The sequence below is a fragment of the Capra hircus genome, chromosome 26, assembly GCF_001704415.2.
Source record: "Capra hircus breed San Clemente chromosome 26, ASM170441v1, whole genome shotgun sequence".
Taxonomy (NCBI): domain Eukaryota; kingdom Metazoa; phylum Chordata; class Mammalia; order Artiodactyla; family Bovidae; genus Capra; species Capra hircus.
This window is the reverse complement of record NC_030833.1, coordinates 9,927,443-9,950,388: the sequence shown is the minus strand read 5'-3', so window position 1 is coordinate 9,950,388 and position 22,946 is coordinate 9,927,443. Positions and strand designations below refer to the sequence as shown.

The 22,946-nt window shown below is 48.6% G+C and overlaps 1 protein-coding gene across 8 annotated transcripts in view; it reads left to right on the top strand.

Moving 5' to 3' along the window:
- Positions 1-22,946, top strand: part of TACC2 (transforming acidic coiled-coil containing protein 2) — a 206,861-nt gene that overhangs the window by 136,927 nt on the left and 46,988 nt on the right. For all 8 annotated transcript variants that reach the window (XM_013975232.2, XM_018041287.1, XM_018041286.1 and 5 more), the window contains one exon: positions 22,610-22,746. In XM_013975232.2, coding sequence (XP_013830686.2) covers positions 22,610-22,746 — 137 coding nt within the window. The remainder of the gene's footprint in view (positions 1-22,609; positions 22,747-22,946) is intronic.

Genomic DNA, 22,946 nt, shown 5'->3' with positions numbered 1-22,946 from the left:
ACTGAGCTGTGCTAATGAGGGACTTACAGGGGCAGGGAGAGACTCAGCTGGACCCTAGGCATTAAGGTTCTATGGGACTTGACCCAGGAAGACAGCCGGTTCAACCCTCAACCTTCCCGTCGCCACTGTGTGACATCTCAGGATCCTGCCAGAGCACCAGGTTAAAGGAAGCACATGTGTGCGCCGTGCGCAGTCGCTCACTCACGTCCAACTCTGTGATACTCTGGACTCTAGCCCTCCAGTCTCCTTTGCCCATGGGATTCTCCAGGCAAGAATACTGGAGTGGGTTGCCAAACCTTCCTCCAGGGGATCTTCCCAGATCAGGGATCGAACCCGGGTCTCTTCTGTCTTCAGCATTGGCAGGTGGATTCTTTACCACTGAGCCACCTGGAAAGCCCACATCCCTGCCTTAGTGCTCCTGCAGAATATCCCAGCATGCACTGCAGCCTGCAGGTTACTCAGGTCACCGTTGGACACGTACCACAGCCTTTTCCTCTCCCCTCCTGGATGGTTTGTTTCTGTTAGATGTCTGTTGTCTCCCAAACCTCTGTGCACCTAAGGGTGTCTGTCCATCTCTCAGCTGGTTTCTTTTCCTTGCTTTCATCTCCTTGTCCGTTTGGAAGCTGCTGCTTGCTAGGTGGATAAGGCAGAGCAGAGGCTTGCAGGGAAACTGGGCTTGGGCTGTGAGCAGCAAATTGCCTTTGTTCTCTCACTCTTTGCCCTAGCAAAGGAAAGCACCTCCTGGGGTCGGGAAGGTGGGCCTTGTGCACAGTGCGTCCCACGGCTGTGCGATAAATTACCTGTTGGAGAGGTGGACTTCCCGCAGGTTTTTTGTACATGCCAACCTTCCTTATTTAGAAGGAATGTTCCCTTTGCTGCTTTCAATGTTTCCTGCTTTCTCCTTAAATGGAAGCAGCAGCAGCTCCTGGCTCTGGGCCGGGGAGGGTGGGGTGGAAACAGGGGTGGGGGTGGCCCTTTTGCCCAGGGTTTGCTCCAGCCCTGCTCTGAGGCGGATCCTGGCAGCTCTGTGTCCTTCTGGGACTGACTGGTCAGGCCAACTGCTGGACCCAGTTTGCGGTCAGCATCCCAGCTTCATTTCCTTCAAGGTGCTGCTAGAGTTCCAGAGCCTGAGAATTTTAGAGCTGGAAGCATCAGGATCTTAGATATCACAGGGACTTTTTCCTAACAGAAAGTTTGTCTCATGAGCGCATATCATTCATAAAATATCACTCAGGCCTCTCCTGCTAGTCATGATTCAGACTCAGTCAGGTAATCCTTTTAGTCTTTTCCCTTTACCTTCTGATTTGCTAAAAGATATATATTCATTTATTTGTTTTGGCTGCTTCAGGTCTTAGTTGCGGCATATGGGCTCTTTGTTGTGGCTCGCAGACTTCTCTCTAGTTGCGTTTCTTGGGCTTTGCTGCTCCAGGGCATTTGGGATCTTAGTTCCTGGACCAGGGATCAAACCTACATCCCCTGCTTTGGAAGACAGACTCTTAACCACTGGACCACCAAGGAAATCCCTAAAACAATATATTTAGATATATCATTTGGTGAACTGAAATCAGAGGTGTGTTCCCAGTGAAATCTCTTAAGTGCAAATTCTCTACCTGCTGAGAAAATGTAGTGGATAGTTTATTTGGGGATAAAAATGAGTGACGGGGCCCTTGGTCCAGGCCAGTCTCAGCTTGTGGCTTTGCCCTCACGTGTCTTTTTCTTTTCTTATTCCTTGCATCATCTCAGGGATGTTCCAGAGGTCAGTTTCTAAAGGAAGCGGGCATTTACCCTGTTTATCCAAGTGGGAGGTGCCTGAAGTTCATCTACGTTGAATTTGACCTTATTAAACACCCAGCCACCCTTAATCGAGGCCAGGGGAGAAAATCACGCTGATATTTGCCAGCCCGTGAGCGGCTGCCCGCCCAGGAGGAGCCATCCTTTCTGCAACTCCCCACCCCCAACTTGCATGCAGCCACCATCTTTAATGGGGTTTGGATCTGGATCTTGGGGACTTCAGAAGCAGTCTGGATCAAAGAGGGCTGCAGCATCTGAGAGCTGCTCTTTTGTCAGGGCCCTGGTGGGATGCGCTAATTATTCATTGTTCTGCTTTAAAGGGACTCGCCTTTAAAGGGAGCGGTCTGGAAGTATTTTCCCTCCAGGAAGGAGGCAGGAGAGGCTGGCTTTACTTTGGAAACATCTGCACACATGTAGCCTTGCGTGGAATTTCCCAGCCCGACTTTATTCAGAGAGGATCCTGTGACTGTGTTCATTTCCTTTAATGCCCTAGGAGAGAAAGACTGATCCTGGAGGTGCTGGGAGAGTGAGGTCAACACTCATAGTATCGGTCTCCAAGGAACTCTGCTTCTGGGGAGAAGGAAGAGGCAGGGGTGCCCAGAGAGTGTGTGAGACAGATTGTGGGTGTGTGTGGGTAGTGCAGGGGTCAGACTGGGACTCCAGCCCGAGTGTGTCTCTTTCTCAGCAGGGCTTTGCCTGTGGCCTCAGCTAGGCATCTTTGCTGGCACTAGGAAAACCAAAACTTCAAACTGACTTTAAGAAAGAGGGCAGGGAGAGATAAATTAGGAGTTTGGGATTAACAGGTACACACTACTATATATAAAATAAATAACCAACAAGGACCTACTGAACATAGCACAGGGAACTATATTAATTATCTTGTAATAACCTGTAAGGGAAAAGAATCTGAAAAAGAATGTATATAGATGTGTATGTAACTGAATCACTTTGCTCTATACCCAAAACTAATACAACTTTGTAAATTATTAATATAATAACTATACTTCAATTTTTAAAAAATGGCTAAAAGATAAAATGAAGGTCCAGAGCAAAAAAATTAATAAGTAGAAGGAAAGAAAAGAGGAAAAATGTTTCCTATAATTGACAGGTGGTCATTATCAGGATGGCTTGGAAAATGGGATCTCCTCCCCACTCCACCCCCCGCCAAAAAAAGAAAAAACTGGACAAAAACCTGAAAATTTTAAAACATCAGAGTTTGTAGTGTTTAGACTCAAGGTTTTTGATCTACAGCATCTGAGTTCCTCCTGGAGCTGCCCCTCTAGCCTTGGGATGCCTCATGGGCTACCAGCTGCTCGGGTTCAGACCCGGCTGGGCGGTGAGGAGATGGGTGGTGCTCTGGGCTGGTGCTCGCTTGGCCAATGAACTGACCTTCGGTGGCTCAACCTGTGTCTGGGGACCTAACAGGCGTGTCGTGGAAGGCGAGCCTGTTCCTGGGATGACTCCCGGGTGTTTTCGGCGCCTGTAGTTGAGTGTGTTCGGGTCCCAGGGCCAGGCCTGGAAGAAGACCCCAGGCGCCTGGAGAGGTAAGGAGCAGGAGGAGCATGGTCTTGCGTGGCTGGAAGCTTCTATCTGTGATTTCCCCAGAGACTCGCTGCCGATGGTTCTGGGGATACCCTGAGGTGGGGTTCAGTGGGAAGGACTGCCAAGTGAGAAGGGCAAGGCCGACTCTGGGGAGAGGTGGCGCTCAGCGTGCTGCCTTGAGGATGGAGAAACTGGACCTCAGGAGTGGAGAGGTGCTTGTTCTCCATGCCCCTTACACCCAACTGTTCCAGTAACAGATGAGGGAGAACGGGTCTGAGCCCACCCTGTGGACCGCGCACCATGATTGCTGACCCCGCTGCAGGGCATAGCTCTTACCACCCGCAGACTGCACGGAACTGGGGCTGTCCCCAACCGCCAAGGCCATCGCGGGATTGAGTCATAGCCCCGAGATCACTGGCCACCTGGTCCCGATAAGACAGCGGGCAGAGGCTGCAGCGGGCAGAGGCTGCAGCGGGCAGCTTCTCTGCTGCCTGCCCTCTCTGTGTGAGTCTCTCCGTATCGCTTGGCCCTGCCCCTGAGCTCTGAGGACTGTCTGAGGTCAGGGTTACAAATACAGCAAAGGTAACAAATACCACCTGAAAAAACAGGGGACCACTGCATGCAATGCAGAACTGTTCCCGGTTCCTGGACGCAAAGCATTGCCGACTCGGTTATGACATCCATGAAATGGGGTTAACACCCCATCCTTTGCTTGTTGCAGAAGGATTCTGCATCTAAGAAAGATAATATATGTGAAGAAATGATATGAAATGTTCCTGTCTTTTTGTGGGTTTGAATATAACATAGTTCCTTTGGGGCTTCCCTTGTGGCTCAGCTGGTAAAGAATCTGCCTGCAATGCAGAAGACCTGGGTTCGATCCCTGGGTTGGGAAGATCCCCTGGAGAAGAGAAAGGCTACCCACTCCAGTATTCTGGCCTGGAGAATTTCACGGACTGTATAGTCCATGGGGTCACAGAGTCGAACACGGCTGAGCGACTTTCTCTTCACTTTCATAGTTGCTTTGAAGTCTGTTGCAGAAAGCCCTGAAATGCCCTGAAATGCCAGCATCTTGGGCAGCACGTGTGTGCACCCTTAGTCACTTCAGTCGTGTCCGACTCTTTGCAAATCTATGGACTGTAGCCCGCCAGGCTCCTCTGTCCATTGAAGTCTCCAGGCAAGAATACTGGAGTGGGTTGCCATGCTCTCCTCCAGAGGATCTTCCTGACTCAAGGATCAAACCCGTGTCTTACGTCTCCTGCATTGGAGGGAACATAAAGACGGGTTCTTTGCCACTAGCAAAGAACCTACGTTAATATCACTTGTCTGAATGGTTTATAACAACAGGAAAAGCCCTTAGTGCTTGTGAAGTGGAAAAGAAGATGCTAAATCTCAGAGCCAGCTTGCCAGGGAAGGGGAGCCTTAATACTGCTCTTTACTTCTCTGTGCCCACTGTCTTGGGTTTACATGTTATATTTCCCAACCTGTGCTCAAAGTATTAATATATGCTATGACAGGATGAGATGGCTGGGTGGCATCATCAACTCAATGAGTTTGAGCAAACTCTGGGAGATGGTGAAGGACAGGAAAGCCTGGAGTGATACAGTCTATGGGGTTGACTTGGCTACAGTTGCAAAGAGCCAGACATGACTGCGTGACTGAACAGCAACAACATACTATGACATGACATGATATTTGTAATTTCCTGGATGTTGGCTTTCTCCCACCTCTTCAAATGTGATCACCCCTTCTAAACCTCGAGGCTTAAATGCCTACGGTGGTGGGTGGGCTGGGCCAGAGATGTAGGGGTAAATGGGGTACAGCTTTCCTGGAGATGGTATGGATTGCCCAAATATCAGGGGCCCTGGGGAATATCTCCCCCACACCCAGATGTAACCTTTTATTGGTAAGAAAAGGAACCTGGGGATGAAAGTCTATGAAATTGGAGCGGTCAAGTTGTAAGATAGAAGAGACCCATGTGCCAGAGTGATGGCTGCACATGAGGAATTGGGGGCCAGGGTGCTGCCGCTAGCCCACATCTGCTGGGGAGGCCGATGCTGCACACCCCAGCTGAGCACACGGGCTTCCGAGACCAGGCTGGAGACCTCAGCCTTCAGCGGGGCTGGGGACACGACAGAGCAGCATTCCATGTCTTTGCGAGATCTCCACGTACCCCGTTGACAGTGTGTCCATGTGTTAGGAAGTGAGTCTTCTCTTGTCTTCTCTTGTCTGGGACCTGGAAAATCTAAGGTGGAGAGCACTGGATACTCCATGATAAGATGGGTAAGGGACTTCCCTGGCGGTCCAGTGTCTAGGACTTGACCCTCCAGTAGGGGGTGTGGGTTCCATCCCTAGTCGGGGAGCTCAGATCCCACGTGCCTCATCGCCAAAATGCCAAAACACAGAACAGAAACAATTTTGTAACAGATTCAATAAAGACTTTAAAATGATTTGCATCAAAAGATGGATGAGTGGACCTCTGGGCATCCCTTAGACAAGCATCTCTTATGGGCTCAGAGGCAAGCGTTTGTGCCCGTGGAGTCCTTGTTCTGAGTGACAAATACCCACCCCTTCTTACTCTCCTTTTGGCTCATCCTGAGGCATTGCTTCCAAGGCCTCAGTTAGTTCAGTCACTCAGTCATGTCTGACTTTTTGTGACCCCATGGACTGCAGCACGCCAGGCTTCCCTGTCCATCACCAACTCCTGGAGTTTACTCAAATTCATGTCCATCTAGTCGATGATGCCATCCAACCATCTCATCCTCTGTCATCCCCTTTTCCTCCTGCCTTCAATCTTTCCCAGCATTAGGGTCTCTTCTAATGAGTCAGTTGGCCAAAGTATTGGAGCTTCAGCATCAGTCCTTCCAGTGAATATTCAGGACTTGATTTCCTGATTTCCAAGGCCTAGGGTGAAAATAGTGTCTAAGGGGGAAATTGAGGGTTTGTGGGGCCTCCGTCTTGAAATGGTGTTTAGGAAGTGTCTGATTATTTTTCCATATCCGAGTACTTTTCATTCTTTGGCCGAAATGCTCTTTTTCCGTCCCTATAATCTTTGTTGTAAGATTTCTGTTTACTTGAGGCTAGCGGCTGTGGAATGAGGATTCGGTTGGTGGGTTTTCATCCAGGAGTGTGAGCTCAGCTGACCAGTGCTCTCAGTGGTCCCACTGATCCTCATCATCCAAGCCAAGCAAATGAGACCCCTCTGGTGTTTTTTGAAGGAAGTGTGGGTGTGGGAATGTCTAGAGTCAGAGCTTTTCCATCTTAATTTTGGGCAAAATGTATCATTTTCTCCATTCATGCTCCCCCAGTTTTAAGAGCCAAGGCTTGAAGGAAATTCCTGATTCTTTCCTTCTAACCTAATCCACTCATGTGTCCTGTGGCTTCATCCATCCACATATCCTGAGACAAAGAAAAGAAGAGATAAGCCCCTAATTATTTAATTCATCTTACATTAAGATTTTTAGCTGAAACCAGAAGCACAGGACTTTTACATAGCAGGAACCTTGAGATAATGGAGAACTTTGAGCCTAGGCGACTAACACGTTTCTACTTTCACTTTCATTCTTAAAGTCTTTATTGAATCTGTTCTGTTTTGGGCCCCGAGGGATGTGGGATCTTAGCTCTCAGACCAGGGATGGAACCCAAATCCCCTTCATTGGAGGGCCAAGTCCCAACCGCTGGACAGCCAAGGAAGTCCCTGATGTATATTCTCAAAAGGTCATTTGAAGAAACTCACTAAGAGAAGGAACATATGGTTGTCAGTGTGGGAGGGGATAGTTAGGAAGCTTGGGATGGACACGTCCACACTTCAGTATTTAAAATGGATAACCAACAAGGACCTACTGCACCACACGTGGACGCTATTCAGTGTTCCGCGGCAGGGAGGGGAGTTTGGGGGAGAATGGATGCATGTATCTGAACGGCCCAGTCCCTTCCCTGTTCACCTGAAACCATCACAACATTGTTAAATAGGCTATGTCAGCTGCTCTGCTGCTGCTGCTGCTAAGTCGCTTCAGACGTGCCCGACTCTGTGCGACCCCGTAGACGGCAGCCCACCAGGCTCCCCCATCCCTGGGATTCTCCAGGCAAGAACACTGGAGTGGGTTGCCATTTCCTTCTCCAATGCAGGAAAGCGAAAAGTGAAAGTGATGTCGCTCAGCCATGTCCGACTCTTAGCGACCCCATGGACTACAGTCTACCAGGCTCCTCCGTCCATGGGATTTTCCAGGCAAGATGTTAGCTGCTCAGTCATGTCCAATTCTTGTGACCTTATGGACTGTAGTCCGCCTGGCTCCTCTGTCCATGGAATTCTCCAGTTAAGAATACTGGAGTGGGCAGCCATTTCCTTCTCCTGGGGACCTTCCAGACCTAGGGATCAAACCAGAGTCTCCTGTATTGCAGGCAGATTCTTTACCACCACGCCCACCTGGGAAGCTGCAATACAAAATAAAAAGATTAAAGAAAAAAAAGGTCACGTGGTTGTTCAGAGAACAGCAGCAGGGGCAGAAGTAGGGAGGGAGATGATCCGATCATCAAGGAGACAGTAGAACCCAGAGAAGAAGGGGCTCAGGCCAGCAGATGAGCAAGGGCCATGGTCGGGAGCAGCGGCCAGAGCTTCCCAGGTGCCCGTGGGAAGTTCAGAGCTGGCTGTCAGGAATGGAGCAGAGAATGCTTTCAAAAACTTCTGGTTAAACCTGTCTTTTTAATTGCACCGTAACGGATACAAGGAAAGAGCTTTTCTCGACTTCGAGAGACTCTGAATCATCTTTTATACCAGTTGACATAATAACAAAAATAGCAGAGTCATATTACTAGTTTAAATATGACAAGGCTGGTAAGTAACCTCAGATTTCAATTATGTATAGCAAAGCTCCAACAAACAACACAATCTCCCTCATCAAACAGGCACACTGTCTCAAAGTTAAGGTATTTGTGACAATAAGCCAATTGGGTTAAAATAGACTCTCAGGGCTGGCCTTCTTGCCACAAACAACTCAATTTCATGATAAAAGGACCAGAACATTTTGCAAATCTGACCATAGTCCCCGGTTATTTCTATTCATCTTGCCTTCAAGCCCAGTCACTTACAAGCATGCTCCAGCCTCCTCCCTGTCTTATTTTTAGGGCAAGATGTTAAAGGCCAGCTTTGTGCTTTGTTTTCCAAATCTCTTGCATCAAAGGCTGTCCGACTCTTTTCACCCCCATGAACTGTAGCCCGCCAGCCTCCTCCGTCCATGGGGATTCTCCAGGCAAAAATACTGGAGTGGATTGCCATTTTCTAATCCAGAGGATCTTCCCGATCCAGGGATCAAACCCGGGTCTACTGCATTGCGGGCAGATTCTTTACTTTCTGAACTACGAGGGAAGCCTTCAAGAATGAGCTACATTAACAAGAACAACAAAAAACTTAAACAAACAAACATACGAACATGAGGAGTAGAACCCCGGCCCGTGTCCAACTCTTCAAGGCAACCTCCTCCTCCCACCCACCCACCGTGCCCTCAAGATCTGGGGCCTTAGCCCCGTTCCTTGCACTTGGCAACCTCCTCACCTCCGGGCACTTCATCTTGCGGTTCCCTCTGTCCAGAACCTTCTTTCCCCAGCTCTGTGGGGTCTGGCTCCTTCCTCCTTCTTCATGTCTGTCTCTAAGAAGCCTTCCTTCTAGGGAACCCGAGAGAGAGAGAGGCTCCAAGTGCAGCCCAGAGCCTGAAACAAACCAGCGTCAGCACGTCTTCTGTTTCGTTGATTGCAGTTCCTCTCCCAGTGGCTGTGAATTAATTCAGTAAATATTCGAGGGGAGTTTCTTGCTTAATTTTACAATTCCTCGCCCACAGCCATTTTAGCAGTGATTGTCTGGGGGCGGGGGTTGGTGTTAGGTGTGTGGGAAGAGCAAGAAAATCACACTGTTTTCTCATGACTCTGTAAACTCAGAAATCACTGGGACAGCTGTTCCCTGACTACAGGGGGCTTTAAAGAAAAGAAGACTACGCTTAGAGTTTCTCTAACTTATTCTAATTCTCTGGATTATGTTTAGGTGATGGATATAATGATCTTGGTTGTAGAATTCCTTTGAGGACTGTCGAGGGTAAATGTGTTCTAACTTCCTGGCCTCGTGCGTGGCACTTTCCAGGTGTAAACTCACTTCCCAAAGCCACCCCATGTGGCTAGTGGCTATTACCGCCACCTATTACCTGCTACTGCCCACGCTACATAGACAAGGAGAATGAGGCCCCGGAAATGTTGCAGAAACTGTCCTGAGTGTTTAACAGGTGGCGGAGCAGGAATTTTGGAACCAAATCTGTTGATCTCATTTTTTATATTCGGTGCGTGTTCTTCTGTGTGTATTCTACGAAATGATAAGAATCATAAGTTCATATATTATACACGAAGAAAGTGCTTTCATTTAGATTTCATCAGTTCAGAATTTTTAATAAGTGGGTCAAAGACTGGATTGATGTCGCTGCATTATGTATGAGCGAAAAGGGCGTGACAATAAACTGAGACAGGCAGTGCCTCAAGGGAAAAGCACATTTTCAAGGCGTTGAACAGTACTTATTCTCTGCAACTGGCATGCTGTTTACAAGCTGTTCTTTCTCCTTTTTATCGTGTAAAGAGATGGGAAAGAAAGGGACAAAAGATTGAAGTCCTCCTCTCTATTGTACAGAAGCACTGTTTGCAGACAGTGGTAAAAAGTGAGCTTTTAACACTTTAAAAACGTCGGACTTTTTACCTAAGTATTCTGGCCACTCCACGCTGAGTCCAGGTTTGTGCATCTGTTTCTGTGCGCAGCATCATGATTGAGGCTCATTGAGACCCACAGAGGACCACAAGTTATCATTCATTTCGCAGAGCTGGGGAAGAGGTTTTCTGCAGAATGCATCTTTCTCCTTAGCAGAAAGCGACTGTGGAACATATTTGTTCAGATAAAAGAAATACAGCAAAACCCAAACCACTTCTGGAGACACATGCTGAGCTGTCAGAACCTCAGGGTCTCTACATGCCTCACTCAGGGTCACTGTTCTGCTCCCCAGCAGAGGCCACTTTCCTGACCCCAGAGGTCTGGGTGGCCCATGACCTCCCCTCTCACTCCCTGTAGGTTCCCAGAACCTTAAGCTTAGACACCCACTGGCTGAATGAGGGAGGGGATTAAGGTATGGCCAAAAGGAAGGGGTGAAGAAGGAAATGGCAACCCATCCCAGTCTTCTTGCTTGAAAAATCCCACAGACAGAGCATGGGATTGTAGAGTCGGGCATGACTTAGCAACTAAACCACAAACGGAAGCAAAGGGAGAGGGTGTGCGGAGGCTGGAGGCCCGGCTGGCCCGGCTGGCTGCCCCGGTGGCCGGTTATGGATCCAGATGCAGAAACTCCGCTTCATCTGTCGCCTTGGAAGTGAGGTTGCCCTGGGAAACCGACAGCATCCAAATGCACCAGGGACTGATTTGCAAGTGAGGAGCACAGCCTGTCGATGTCCAGGAGCCTCTCAGATGTGGAGGATGGTTCCTAGGTTAGGGTGAGAGATGGAAGACACGTGCTGGAGCCTTTGACAGGTCACTGAGCCTTGAGAGTGGGAAGAAGAAGCGTGCTTCTTGAAAGTGGGAAGCTGATCTGACTCAGCTGCCCAGGTGCCCAGCACCTGACAGGTCCTGCTGAAATTGTCATGGAGTGAAATACACATGCCTGCCCTGTTGTGAGGATCACCGGAGAGGGTGGATAAGGACATTCCGAGGTACTAATTGCACAGTGTTGGCTGAGATGAGCAGCCTGGGCCTCGGAGTCCCTCGTGGGGGTATCTCCATCCTGGGACCCAGGTACCTGCCTGGAAGACCACCTTGTTACCAAGAAGAGTGCTTGTTGAGTGCGGAAGGTGAGGGTGGAAGGATGGGTGCTTCTTTCAGGCTGTGAGAGCACCTGGACTGTGGCCCCACGGCACCCCTGAGGGTGGAGCCCCTAAGGGGCCTGCCCCCAGGTGGGCGTGTCTGCCCGAATGTGCAGTGGGGGTGGGGTGGGCGTGGTGCTGCATTCTAGCTGCCCGTCTGCTTTCTCCAGCCTCCTTGTCAGCTCCTTCCCTTCTACCAGTGTCACCTGGACATAATCCAGCTAATCAGACCCCAGCTGTGTTCTATTCCTTGTGTCCTGGACCAGAATGAGATCTGGGTGAAAAAGCCAGACAAATCTGGAAAGATCCCAGGTGTTCCCAGCAGCTGGGTTGGGCTCCACCCTGTTCAGGCCTGCATCTTCCCCTATACCTGGCCAAACGTGTCCTCCTGTTTAAACATCTTTTTCTGATTACAATCTCAACACATATATGTTGCCTAGCCTTGAAAGTGGCTCAGTCTTGTCCAACTCTTCACGACCCCATGGACTGTACAGTCCATGGAATTCTCCAGGCCAGAATACTGGAGTGGGGTAGCCTTTCCCTTCTCCCTGGGATCTTCCGACCCAGGACTCCCGTGTACGTGTTGCCTGTATGTGTGTATTTGTCTGTGCAGAGGTGTGTAGTGAGTGAAGTCGCTCAGTCTTGTCTGACTCTTTGGGACCCCATGGGCTGTAGCCCACCAGGCTCCTCCGTCCATGGGATTTTCCAGGCAGGAGTACTGGAGTGGGATCTTCTTGACCCAGGGATTGAACCCGGGTCTCCTGCGTTGCAGGCGGACGCTTTACCGTCTTAGCCACCAGGGAATCCCTGATGGATCGGCAGGTAGGTATTAAATGTGTATATGTGTTTATGTCTATTCGTCATGTTTATATATAATTGTTGTATCCAAAATAAGCTCACACTGTACATACATTCCTTAATCTGCTGTCTTTTTCTACTGATTATTTAGCTTGCAGTTTTCCTGACTGTACATGTAAACAGCATGTGGTTCTGAGGGAGGGTCTGTTATTAATACTTGCCAGGTGCTGGCGGAAGTCCTAGTGGTTGACCAGACTTGACTGCTCTTTTTGAGTTTTTACATCCTCTCCTATCGTTGTTCTGTCTCTTTTTTTCACTTATTCTTTATAGATGTTGTTTATCTGCCTGTTTTTAACAGCACCCTTTATCTTCTAATTTGTCTAGATTTCAGAAACCAGATTATTGAATTGTCTTTGTTTGGGCTGCTGTAAAAATTACCATAGGCTCATGGGCTTAAGCAGCAAATGTTACAGTTCTGGAGCTAGAAAGTCCACGCTCAAGGCATGAACAGATTTGGTGTCTGGATGTCTTCTTACTGAATCCTCACATGGCAGAAGGGGCTGGGAGCTCTCTGGGGTCTTTTATAAGGGTACTAATCCCATTCCTGAGGGTTCCACCTTCATGTCCTGATCACCTGCTAAGGACGCCAGCTCCTAATACCGTCACCTCGAGGATGAAGTTTTGATGTGAATTTGGAGAGACACGCACATTCAGTCCATAACACCAACCTATTGGAATAGTATATGAAAGAAAGCTAAGCATATTGTTGAACAAGACCAAAAGAGGTTTCTCTGACTGCAGGAGCTTTAGTGCAAGCTCTGGGTCATATGACTTGGTTGAGCAGAGACATTTTTGTATTTTCTTGGAAGCTAGCTGTCTCTTGGCCAGCTGAAGATACTGCCTGCGTGTTGAGTGGCTTCTCACTAGGTAGGGTGTTCTATAGTTCTTGCTAGAGAGAAGAGAAGGACTTTTAAATGACAGCCCGTCAGAAGCGCCTCCTTGTGTCTTTTACAGTCTTTTTTTTTTTCACTAGCATCCGTAAATGTCTTTGGAGAGGGGAATGGCAACCCACTCCAGTATTCTTGCCTGGAGAATTCCATGGACAGAGGAGCCTGGCAGGCTACAATCCATGGGGTCACAAAGTGTCTGACACGACTGAGCAACTTCCATCACCGTAAATGTCTTATTTCCAGTTATGTCTTATTTTTTTGAGAATCTGAGTTTACAGATGCTAATTTAGGTTACTCAAGCAATGAGTTAGGCTACAAAGATGGGGTTTCAGGACTATCAGTGTATGAAAGCAAGAACATAAAAGGACTGCCTGAGTCCCTTCTCCCTCTATTTTTCCTAAGGCTTGAGTCAGTCTGGCCTTTCTCCAGGAAGGAACAACACGATCCAGCTACAAATCTGTGGCATCAAGAGCCCAGAGCCCATTCAGTGTTGATTCTTTACTACCTGCAGTGGGGCCTGAGGCTACTGAGAGTCCCTTCCCCTTTGCTAAGTACTTGGTGTCATTACAGTTAAGTCAGTTTCAAAACTCGTGTTGTGTGTGTGTGTGGGGAGGGGTAGCAGGGTTCATTGGGCACCTGTGTACACAGCCACGTGTGCACAGTGCCACACCAAGCCTTCTCCCCGTCCCTGGCGAAGTGGGTTGTGTGCACCTCAAGGGAAGGGTGGAGTCCAGCTCGGTGTAGCTCCGAAAGGGTCCACGTTCTCCTGGATACACTTGGGTCCACGGACCGCCTGGCAGGACAGCCCTCCCACACTGTGTGTGGCCTCCAGACTCTCTTTCATGCCTAACTCAGGAGCTCTGACCAGATGGGCGTCTTAACTAGCTAGCAAATCACATTTCCCAGAATTTCTAATGCTTGGATGCCAAGGGCAGAGCCGGAGCTGCAGGGACGTCCCTGCTGGTCCAGTGGCTAAGGATCCGAGCTCCCAGCCCAGGTTAGATTCCTGGTCAGAGAACTCGATCCCACATGCCACAACTAAGACACGGTGCAGCCAAATAAATAAATGCAGATTAAAAATAAAGAATCCGAGCTGCAGTAATAAGGTGGAGAGCAGTATCCTCACCACTTTTATCCCCGCTTACTGGGCAACAATCCAAAGGCTTGGAAGGTCAAGTGACTTGTCTAAGCTGACACAGTTATAGCAAGTGACATAGTTATAGTGTAGTGAGAGCTTGTGGACGCCGTTCCATTCATTCCAGCTTCTGATTTCTTTGGGGGACAGTCTGTCTCCCCCATTCCATTGAGTCTGGATTGTGCTAAGTCATGTCTGACTCTTTTACAACCCCGTGGACTGTAGCCCACCAGACTCCTCTGTCCGTGGGATTCTCCAGGCAAGACTACTAGAATGGGTTCCCATTTCTTTCTCCAGGGAGTGTTATGGGTTGCTGACTTATTAGGGTTCCTCACCCTTTTCTGGGCTTCCCCCGGTGGCTAAGTGGTAAAGAATCTGCCTACCAGCGCCGGAGACGCAGTAGATGCGAGTTTGATCCCTGGGTCAGGAAGATCCCCAGGAGGAGGAAATGGCAACCCACTCCAGTATTGTTGCTTGGATAATCCCATGGATGGAGGAGCCTGGCGGGCTACAGTCCATGGGTAGCAAGAGTCAGACACAATTTAGTGACCGAGCACTCAGCACTCACACCTTCTTCTAGCTAAGTGATGAACATAGGACCCAAGGTGGGCCAGTTGGATGCTTAGTCCTGTCTCTTCAAATCTGACTCCTCAGCCACCATAGCCTTTTAATAAATCCACTGTTGCTTTAGTTATCTAGTTGGTTCCTGTTTCTTACTTTAGTCAGTTCACAACTGGCCATCACCAGGTCTGCGGGACTCCTCTGTGTCTGAGGATACTCTTCCCCTTTGTGATTGCATTTCCCTTGTAGCCAGTGTGTTGATACCCCTGGGAACCCTGCTGACATCTCTTCGTAACCACCAAACGAAAGCTGCTTGAATCTGAAAATGCATCTGCCTTATAACCCAACGCATGTTAGGTACTGGGAATCTTAGGATGCGGGTGTCAGCATCAGTGGGACTTTCCCTAGAGTGTCAGGCTGGAAGATCCTAGCTGCCTGGCTAGGACGCCTGGGGGCTGTGTTCATGGGAGACAGCACCTGACTGTGGGCTCCTCGGTCACCTGACAGACCAAGAAGCACCTCAGCCTTTGGCTCCCTTTACTGATTTATTGAGGAGTCACGTTGCTGAGCAAAATCCTGTTTCTATATCCAGGATGGGGAAATTAAAGCGACAGACGCTTTTCCATCAGCCTGAAAAAAAATGACCAGTGTGGCCAAGTTGTTTTAAGCAGGAGGGAAGAGTGTGTGTGCGCGTGTGTGTGCGCACGCGCTCGTGCGTGCACATTGGGGCAGAGTCAGAGTTTCTTGACAAGGCTGTCACAGCGGAATATTCTGATGAATAGAATTTAGGGCACAGCAGTTTCTAAGATATCTGCTCACTCACAAACGCATCAGATTCTTACACGAGGTGCAGAGATGAATGAAGTGGTCTGATGCGCCGAGAGCCCGGGGTTCTTTCCTGGAAGGTCTCCCTCTGTCTCTGGGATGGCAGATGGTCTTCTGACCCGGAGGACACGAGCCCTCCTCCCTGGCTGGGCTTTGGGCCCACACTCTGGGTTTGTCTTCAAGGGGGAGGACCACCAGAAGGAGCACTCACACTTCTTGCTCAGGTGATCTCCCAGGAGCTCAGAGGCTGGGGCTCGTGTCCTGGGAAGACCCCCCACCTCTCAGTGTCTCCACTGTGTCCTTTCCCTCTTGGGGGGTGGTGGCAAGAACTTATAGTGCCCGAATTGCTTTCACGGTGAGAAGTGCAAACTGAAGTTCTCAGGAGCTGCTCTGCATGTGAGGGGTTGATTCACATGTGGAACCCCCCTTTCCTCTAGCCATCCTTAAGCTTAAGCTGCATTTTGATAATCACTATCTGATATCCTGTAAGTATAAGTAATTTTAGATTTCTTGAACAGGAGGGGCATTAATTCTATTGTATTAATTATATTAGTTATATTTAGAACTAAAGCTCTTACTTGGCAGCAGTTTCATGCAGGCAAGCCCAGTTCCATGGAAGACCTGCCAGGAATAGGCCTTGGGAAGCACTTCAGCTCTCCAGGCTTAAGTTTCCTCACCTGCGTAAAAAGATATGATGAGTGTATTGAAGTAGGAAATAGTCTCTAAATTTTCTTCCCGCTTTGAAGGTGAAAGATTCTATGTTCTCTGAAATTTATTCTTCTGAACCCTTGAATGATCTGTAGTAAAACTTAAGCAAAATGTGAAAGATTGAGGGCAGGAGGAGAAGGGGACAGCAGAGGATAAGATACTTGGATGGCATCATTGACTCAATGGGTGTGAGTTTGAGCAAACTCTGGGAGATGGTGAAGGACAGGGAAGCCTGGTGTGCTGCAGTCCATGGGGTTGCAAAGAATTGGGTACGACAGAGCGTGAACAAGCCACTTAATAGTATGCTGGAAGATGGCATTTATAGTTCTTCTTTATTAAAAGGTTCCAATATTTTATTTGTTCAGTTCAGTTCAGTCGCTCAGTCGTGTCCAACTCTTTGCGACCCCATGAATTGCCGCACTCCAGGTCTCCCTGTCCATCACCATCTCCCGGAGTTCACTCAGACTCATGTCCATCGAGTCCGTGATGCCATCCAGCCATCTTATCCTGGGTCGTCCCTTTCTGCTCCTGCCCCCAATCTCTCCCAGCATCAGAGTCTTTTCCAATGAGTCAACTCTTCACATGAGGTGTCCAAAGTACTGGAGTTTCAGCTTTAGCATGATTCCTTCCAAAGAAATCCCAGGACTGATCTCCTTCAGAATGGACTGGTTGGATCTCCTTGCAGTCCAAGGGACCCTCAAGAGTCTTCTCCAACACCACAGTTCAAACGCATCAATTCTTCGGCGCTCAGCCTTCTTCACAGTCCAACTCTCACATCCATGCATGCACAGGAAAAACCATAGCCTTGACTAGACGGACCTTAGTTGGCAAAGTAATGTCTCTGCTTTTGAATATGCTGTCTAGGTTGGTCATGACTTTTCTTCCAAGGAGTAAGCGTCTTTTAATTTCATGGCTGCAGTCACCATCTGCAGTGATTTTGGAGCCCCCCAAAATAAAGTCTGACACTGTTTCTACTGTTTCCCCATCTATTTCCCATGAAGTGATGGGACCAGATGCCATGATCTTCGTTTTCTGAATGTTGAGCTTTAAGCCAACTTTTTCACTCTCCTCTTTCACTTTCATCAAGAGGCTTTTTAGCTCCTTTTCACTTTCTGCCATAAAGGTGGTGTCATCTGCATATCTAGGTTATTGATATTTCTCCCGGCAATCTTGATTCCAGCTTGTGTTTCTTCCAGTCCAGCGTTTCTCATGATGTACTCTGCATAGAAGTTAAATAAGCAAAAAAAAAAAAAAAAAAAAGGAAGAAGTTAAATAAGCAGGGTGACAATATACAGCCTTGACATACTCCTTTTCCTATTTGGAACCAGTCTGTTGTTCCATGTCCAGTTCTAACTGTTGCTTCCTGACCTGCATACAGATTTCTCAAGAGGCAGGTTAGGTGGTCTGGTATTCCCATCTCTTTCAGAATTTTCCACAGTTTATTGTGATCCACACCGTCAAAGGCTTTGGCATAGTCGATAAAGCAGAAATAGATGTTTTTCTGGAACTCTCTTGCTTCTTCCATGATCCAGCGGATGTTGGCAATTTGATCTCTGGTTCCTCTGCCTTTTCTAAAACCAGCTTGAACATCAGGGAGTTCACGGTTCACGTATTGCTGAAGCCTGGCTTGGACAATTTTGAGCAGTACTCTACTAGCATGTGAGATGAGTGCAACTGTGCGGTAGTTTGAGCATTTTATTTGTAGATACACATATTCACACATATATGTGTGTTTATACGTATGCATGTGTATGCCATTCCCTTCTCTGGGGATCTTCCCAACCCAGGGATTGAACCTGGGTATTCTACGTTGCAGGTGGATTCTTTACCATCTGAGCCACCAGGGAAGCCAAGTATTGTATTATACTAACTTCTCTGTCTATATTATATAACTTTATTATATTATGTTACATTATTATTATGTGGATGTTGATCTTACACTCCTTCACTATTGTCGTTTACAGAAATAAAACGTAATGTGTTTAAACCAAACCAAAAATATAGGTTGATAGGCCTCAGGGTTCTGCATTTTGCTGGCTAACTGTCTTGCTTTGGGGAGAGTTGCCATAAAATACTCTCTTTTGCCTGGATGGAAGGGGAGTTTGGGGGAGAATGGATACGTGTATATGTATGGCTGAGTCCCTTCACCGTTCACCTGCAACTACCACAACATTGTTAACCAGCTATACCCCAACACAAAGTAAAAGTTAATAAAGGCAACACCTCCCTCCTCAAAAAAACACCCCAAAGATAAAATACTCTTGTTTTGATGCAAGTTGCCATCTGTGAGGGGTCTGGGTTCCTTGTTGTGTGGAGGAAGTTTCCAAAGTGTGCTTGGTGGGGCTTTAGGTCCTATAGAGACTTTCCAAAATCTGAGAAAAATATTTGAGGAAGTATTTTTAAACTTTGCAAGCCCACTGGGGAGCCTGGCAGACTCGGGTTTCAGCAGGCAGCACAGTCTACGCCCGTAGTTACGCGTTTCCGTCTCCCCTTCTCTGTGCACACACGCTGTGTGAGTCGCCTGCCACCAGCATATGGCCTTGTGCTGATAGATTAATTTGGTCTTGCCCAGTTAGGTAGCTCTCCTGTCCTGACTGCCTTATTAAAGAATGTCCCATGGTCACAGGACAGGCTGTTCAGAACAGGTGCTGTTCATGGTTGCTCATCAGGACTTCTCGATAATGTGCAACGAGGAGAGAAATCAACAGACCCAGTGCTGCAGTTGGCATCCTCAACCCCCAGGGTCAGATTGTTTAAGTTCATAAAAATAGCTTAATTGTTCTCAGTGATGGGCTTCCCTGGTAGCTCAGCTGGTTAAAGAATCCGCCTGCTATGCAGGAGACCCCAGTTCGATTCCTGGGTTGGGAAGATCTGCTGAAGAAGGGATAGGGTACCCACTCCAGTATTCTTGGGCTTCCCTGGTGGCTCAACTGGTAAAGAATCCATAGGAAATTCGCATAAGATGCATTTAGAAAAATAGTTTTGTTGCTGGAAAGGTTTAGAAGCCACTGATGTATTAGTAAGACAGCACAGATTTTACAGGCAGACATTTCTAGATTTGAGCCCTGCACTTCCCTAGTTTACTAATGAAGTGGGCTTGGGCTAAGCAGTGTGCCTCTCTAAGCCATAGCTGTGTCATCTGCAGAACCGGCCTGCTCTCCAGTAGCGGGATATTTTGTAGCTTGTAGAGAAATGTGCAAATGGCTTAGTCCAGTGCTTGATATGTAACAAAAAAGTTCAACATATGGTAGCTATTAGAATGCTCTTTATGCTGGGAATTAAAGTCATTATATTTCATGCCCGGCCATTAAGAGGTACACCTTTACACTTTGGAAGTGCATATACCTTATTATATTTGCATTCATTTACATATTTACTTACGGAGAACTTAGTATTTGCATATCCTGGTAAATACATTTCTCTGTAATTTAGAGTCATTTTAGCGGACTGTAATGGCACATTTCTCTTTCTGACACAGCTTCTTGGCAAATTAACTTACTTGCTTTTTCATTTTAAAAACGTGTGATGCCTTTGCAGAATAATTTCCCGTACTTTCAGTTCTTCTTGTAGGAAAAAAATAATTGCACAGCCAAGGAAAGCTGCTTTCATGCACTGGGACTCTGGAATGCTGCTTTATGTTTATGTCCAGGCTCTTTGTGGGTGGACTGCAGAAATCCCCGCTCTTGGGAATGTTTCTGAGCCCCCTCTGAGAAGCGGAATAGGGAGAAAAGAGCTAATTAAAAAAGCTGCCGTCCACCTCCTCTAATTAACTTGCTCTCCACTCCTGGGGGAGGGTGTGAAAATATGAAAACAGCGCGTGGTGCTGGAAGTGAATGCCATTGTAGGGGTCCCTGGTAGCCTCTGGTGTTCTGATGCAGAAAAGGTTCGTAGTAAACAAGGCGAGGAGCCTCACAAGGGGCCTGGTGTACCCTTGCCCTCCCCTGACACTGCCTCCCACACGGGGCTCTGGTGAATAGTGGTGCTCTCTGAGCAGGTGTGCACGCTGGGCAGCTGCGAGCTGGGGAGACCTCATTGGAATTCTGCAGCTTGAATTCAGGAGCGTCCAGCCCTCCCTGTCGCTTGCTTATGCTGCTGGGAAAGATCAGGGGCCCTTTGTGCTCTGAAGCCGCACGTCGCTGGAGCCCGGGGATGCAGAAGCCGCGGGAAGAGCTCCCTCTGCATCTCTGCTGGCCGTTGGGGAAGCTCAGAGCATCCCTGCCTGGTGGTGCGGCGGCTGAGTTTCTCGTGACATCGTAAAGAGATTCAGAACCCAGACATATCGGCAAAGAAATTAGGGGTAGAAGTTTGGGGACAGAAGCTCTTCTTCAGCGGAAATGGCTTTGGCCTCCTGGTGGACATGGGCCCGGTGGATGTGGACAACGGTAACCGGCAGTGGGGATTCGGGTCTGCAGGTCCTTCATGGAAACCCAGGAAAGAGGCAAGTTGTCTGTGTGCGTCTCTTCAACATTGCTGCTGATGTGTGCAAAGCTGGGGGCCAGGTCTACACCCAGAGCCCACCAGGCAGATCTAAACTACTGTTCGTCTTTGATGCTTGGTTGCATGACTTCCTTGTGATTTTCATGCCGGTTAAAAGATTCTGCAAAAGTTCAGCTACCTAGATCTGTGGTTGTCCAGGCATGGATCTTAAATCCTGCCCCGCCCCACCACCCCACCCGCCCCCCCCCACCTCCCCCGCCACCCCAGATGAAAGCTACATTTAATATTAATGTGTATTTGTAAAAGTTGGTATGGCCCCTGTTGCATTTGTATAAATTAAGTCTTGTGAAATTTGATAGTAAACAGGCTTCAGCTCATTGGATTCCGTCGAATCCAGCTCTGATATTTCTCTTCACCTGTTTGTGTCCCTGGAGAGCTATGTGGCTGGTTGCAGGAGCCAGGGTCCTTGGAAGGATGGGAGTGGGGGATCTTTGGCTCTGATAAAGTGAGTCTCTGACACACAAGTTGTAAAAACCTCGATGGAGATTTTCTGGAGGAGACTCACCAAATGGCTCTTTTTCTCCTGCCCTGGCTGACTGCGGAGGGATTTGTTGGTCGTGGTGCTCTCTGCTGGCTGGCAGATGGTCTTTAGAAGACGCTGACTTCTGGGGAGGACACTGGTCCTTTGATCCTTGTGATGTTCAGCTCTATGAGCGTTTCAGCGTCCGTATGTACCTGATGCGTCGCTCTCTGATTATATATCTTCTGCCAAATTGCCTGCTGGGTCGCTTGTGCCAGCAGCAACCCTAAGTATCCACCGTCTTGATAATTACCTTCCTTGTTGCAAATAAATAAGTGGCATTTTGGTCAACTTAAAATATATTGAGATGGGAGTGAGACTGGGTGATGCTGCTGATCCTCAAAGTGAGCTGAAGCCGGCACCACAGACCCCTCCACAATCTGAGCCCGTAAGGAGCTGCCCTCCAGCCTGAGGACACATGCCTGGCTCAGTGATTTGGGGATGCCTCATCCTTTCTGGCTCGAAATTGAGTCCCTAGTGGAAGCAGGGTGATGAGAAGGGCTACCTGCCCTTGATTTTCAAGCCAGGATAAGGCTTTTTTAGCTTTGTGAGGCCCTTCCCCTTGTTACAGGGTGGAATGGTGGGCATTCCTCTGGGTGGGGTTTTGGTTCCTTTCTCTGGGTGAAGAATCTTCTTTGAGAGCAGACATCACTGCAGACCAGCAAGGGCGATTTTCATACTGCTGGGATCAGCAGGCTGTGCTTTGAGCTTTAGTCTGACACATCCTCCACTGACTTGCCAGCTTTCATGCCTTCCTTCAGCGACTTAACAGATGTTTATTCACTGCCTCCTGGTTTGGACTCAGAGATGCAGTGATAAAAAAACACAAGACAAAAAAGGCTGCCCTCTTGGCGTTTTCAGCTCAGTCAAGGAGAAATATAATTAACATGATTAGAAAGTGAATACATCTATAATAACAAGTTATGTGATGCGGTGGGGAAGGAACGGCAGTGGGAGAGAGTGGTGGGGTGAGGGGAAGGGGCCGAGTGAGATTCCACTGCATGGGGTGAGGGTCCTTTGAATGTGTTGGAACCACAGCATTGCCAAGTATCCCTGGGAATGCTTGCCTATCGGTTTGACTGAATTGATGCCAAGTAACACGTGCCAAAGTTGTTCAAAGGATTCTACTGTTGTATTTGCCACTGAGGTCAGAAATGTGTATTTCGAGTAGAGCTGAGTTCAAAGACTCTGTCATTTGGGCCCAAAGCTGGTGCTAATGAGATTCCTTCCTGGGAAGCACACTATTTCAAGGCTGGCCCTGGACCATTTAATTGGGCTGCAGGCCTGGTTGCGGTGGTCCCAGGAGGGGTCATTAGGCCGTGCATTGCTCCTCAGCACCGGTCCCTTGGAGCAAATACAGCCCCGGCCCCTGTCTAACCTGTGCTTCTCCCTGTCTCTCTCCATCAGGAGTTCTGACTCTGAAGAAGCATTTGAGACTCCGGAGTCCACGACCCCCGTCAAAGCTCCACCAGCCCCACCCCCGCCACCCCCCGAAGTCATTGCAGCACCTGAGGTCAGCGTGCAGGCTCCCCTGGAAGAACCAGGTAACCAAGGGCCCGGCACCCCTGGGGCGGTGTGGGGGCAGCCCTACTGCTGAGCCCTGGGGACACTCACAGCGGCTCCACTGGGCACCCGGCTGGAGGCGGGCATCCGCCCCTGGGGACTGTCGCTGGAGCGCTTTAGGTCCTCCCCAGGCTCAGGGCCTCTCAGCGCTGGGCTTTGTTTTATGTGGTGAAAACTAAGG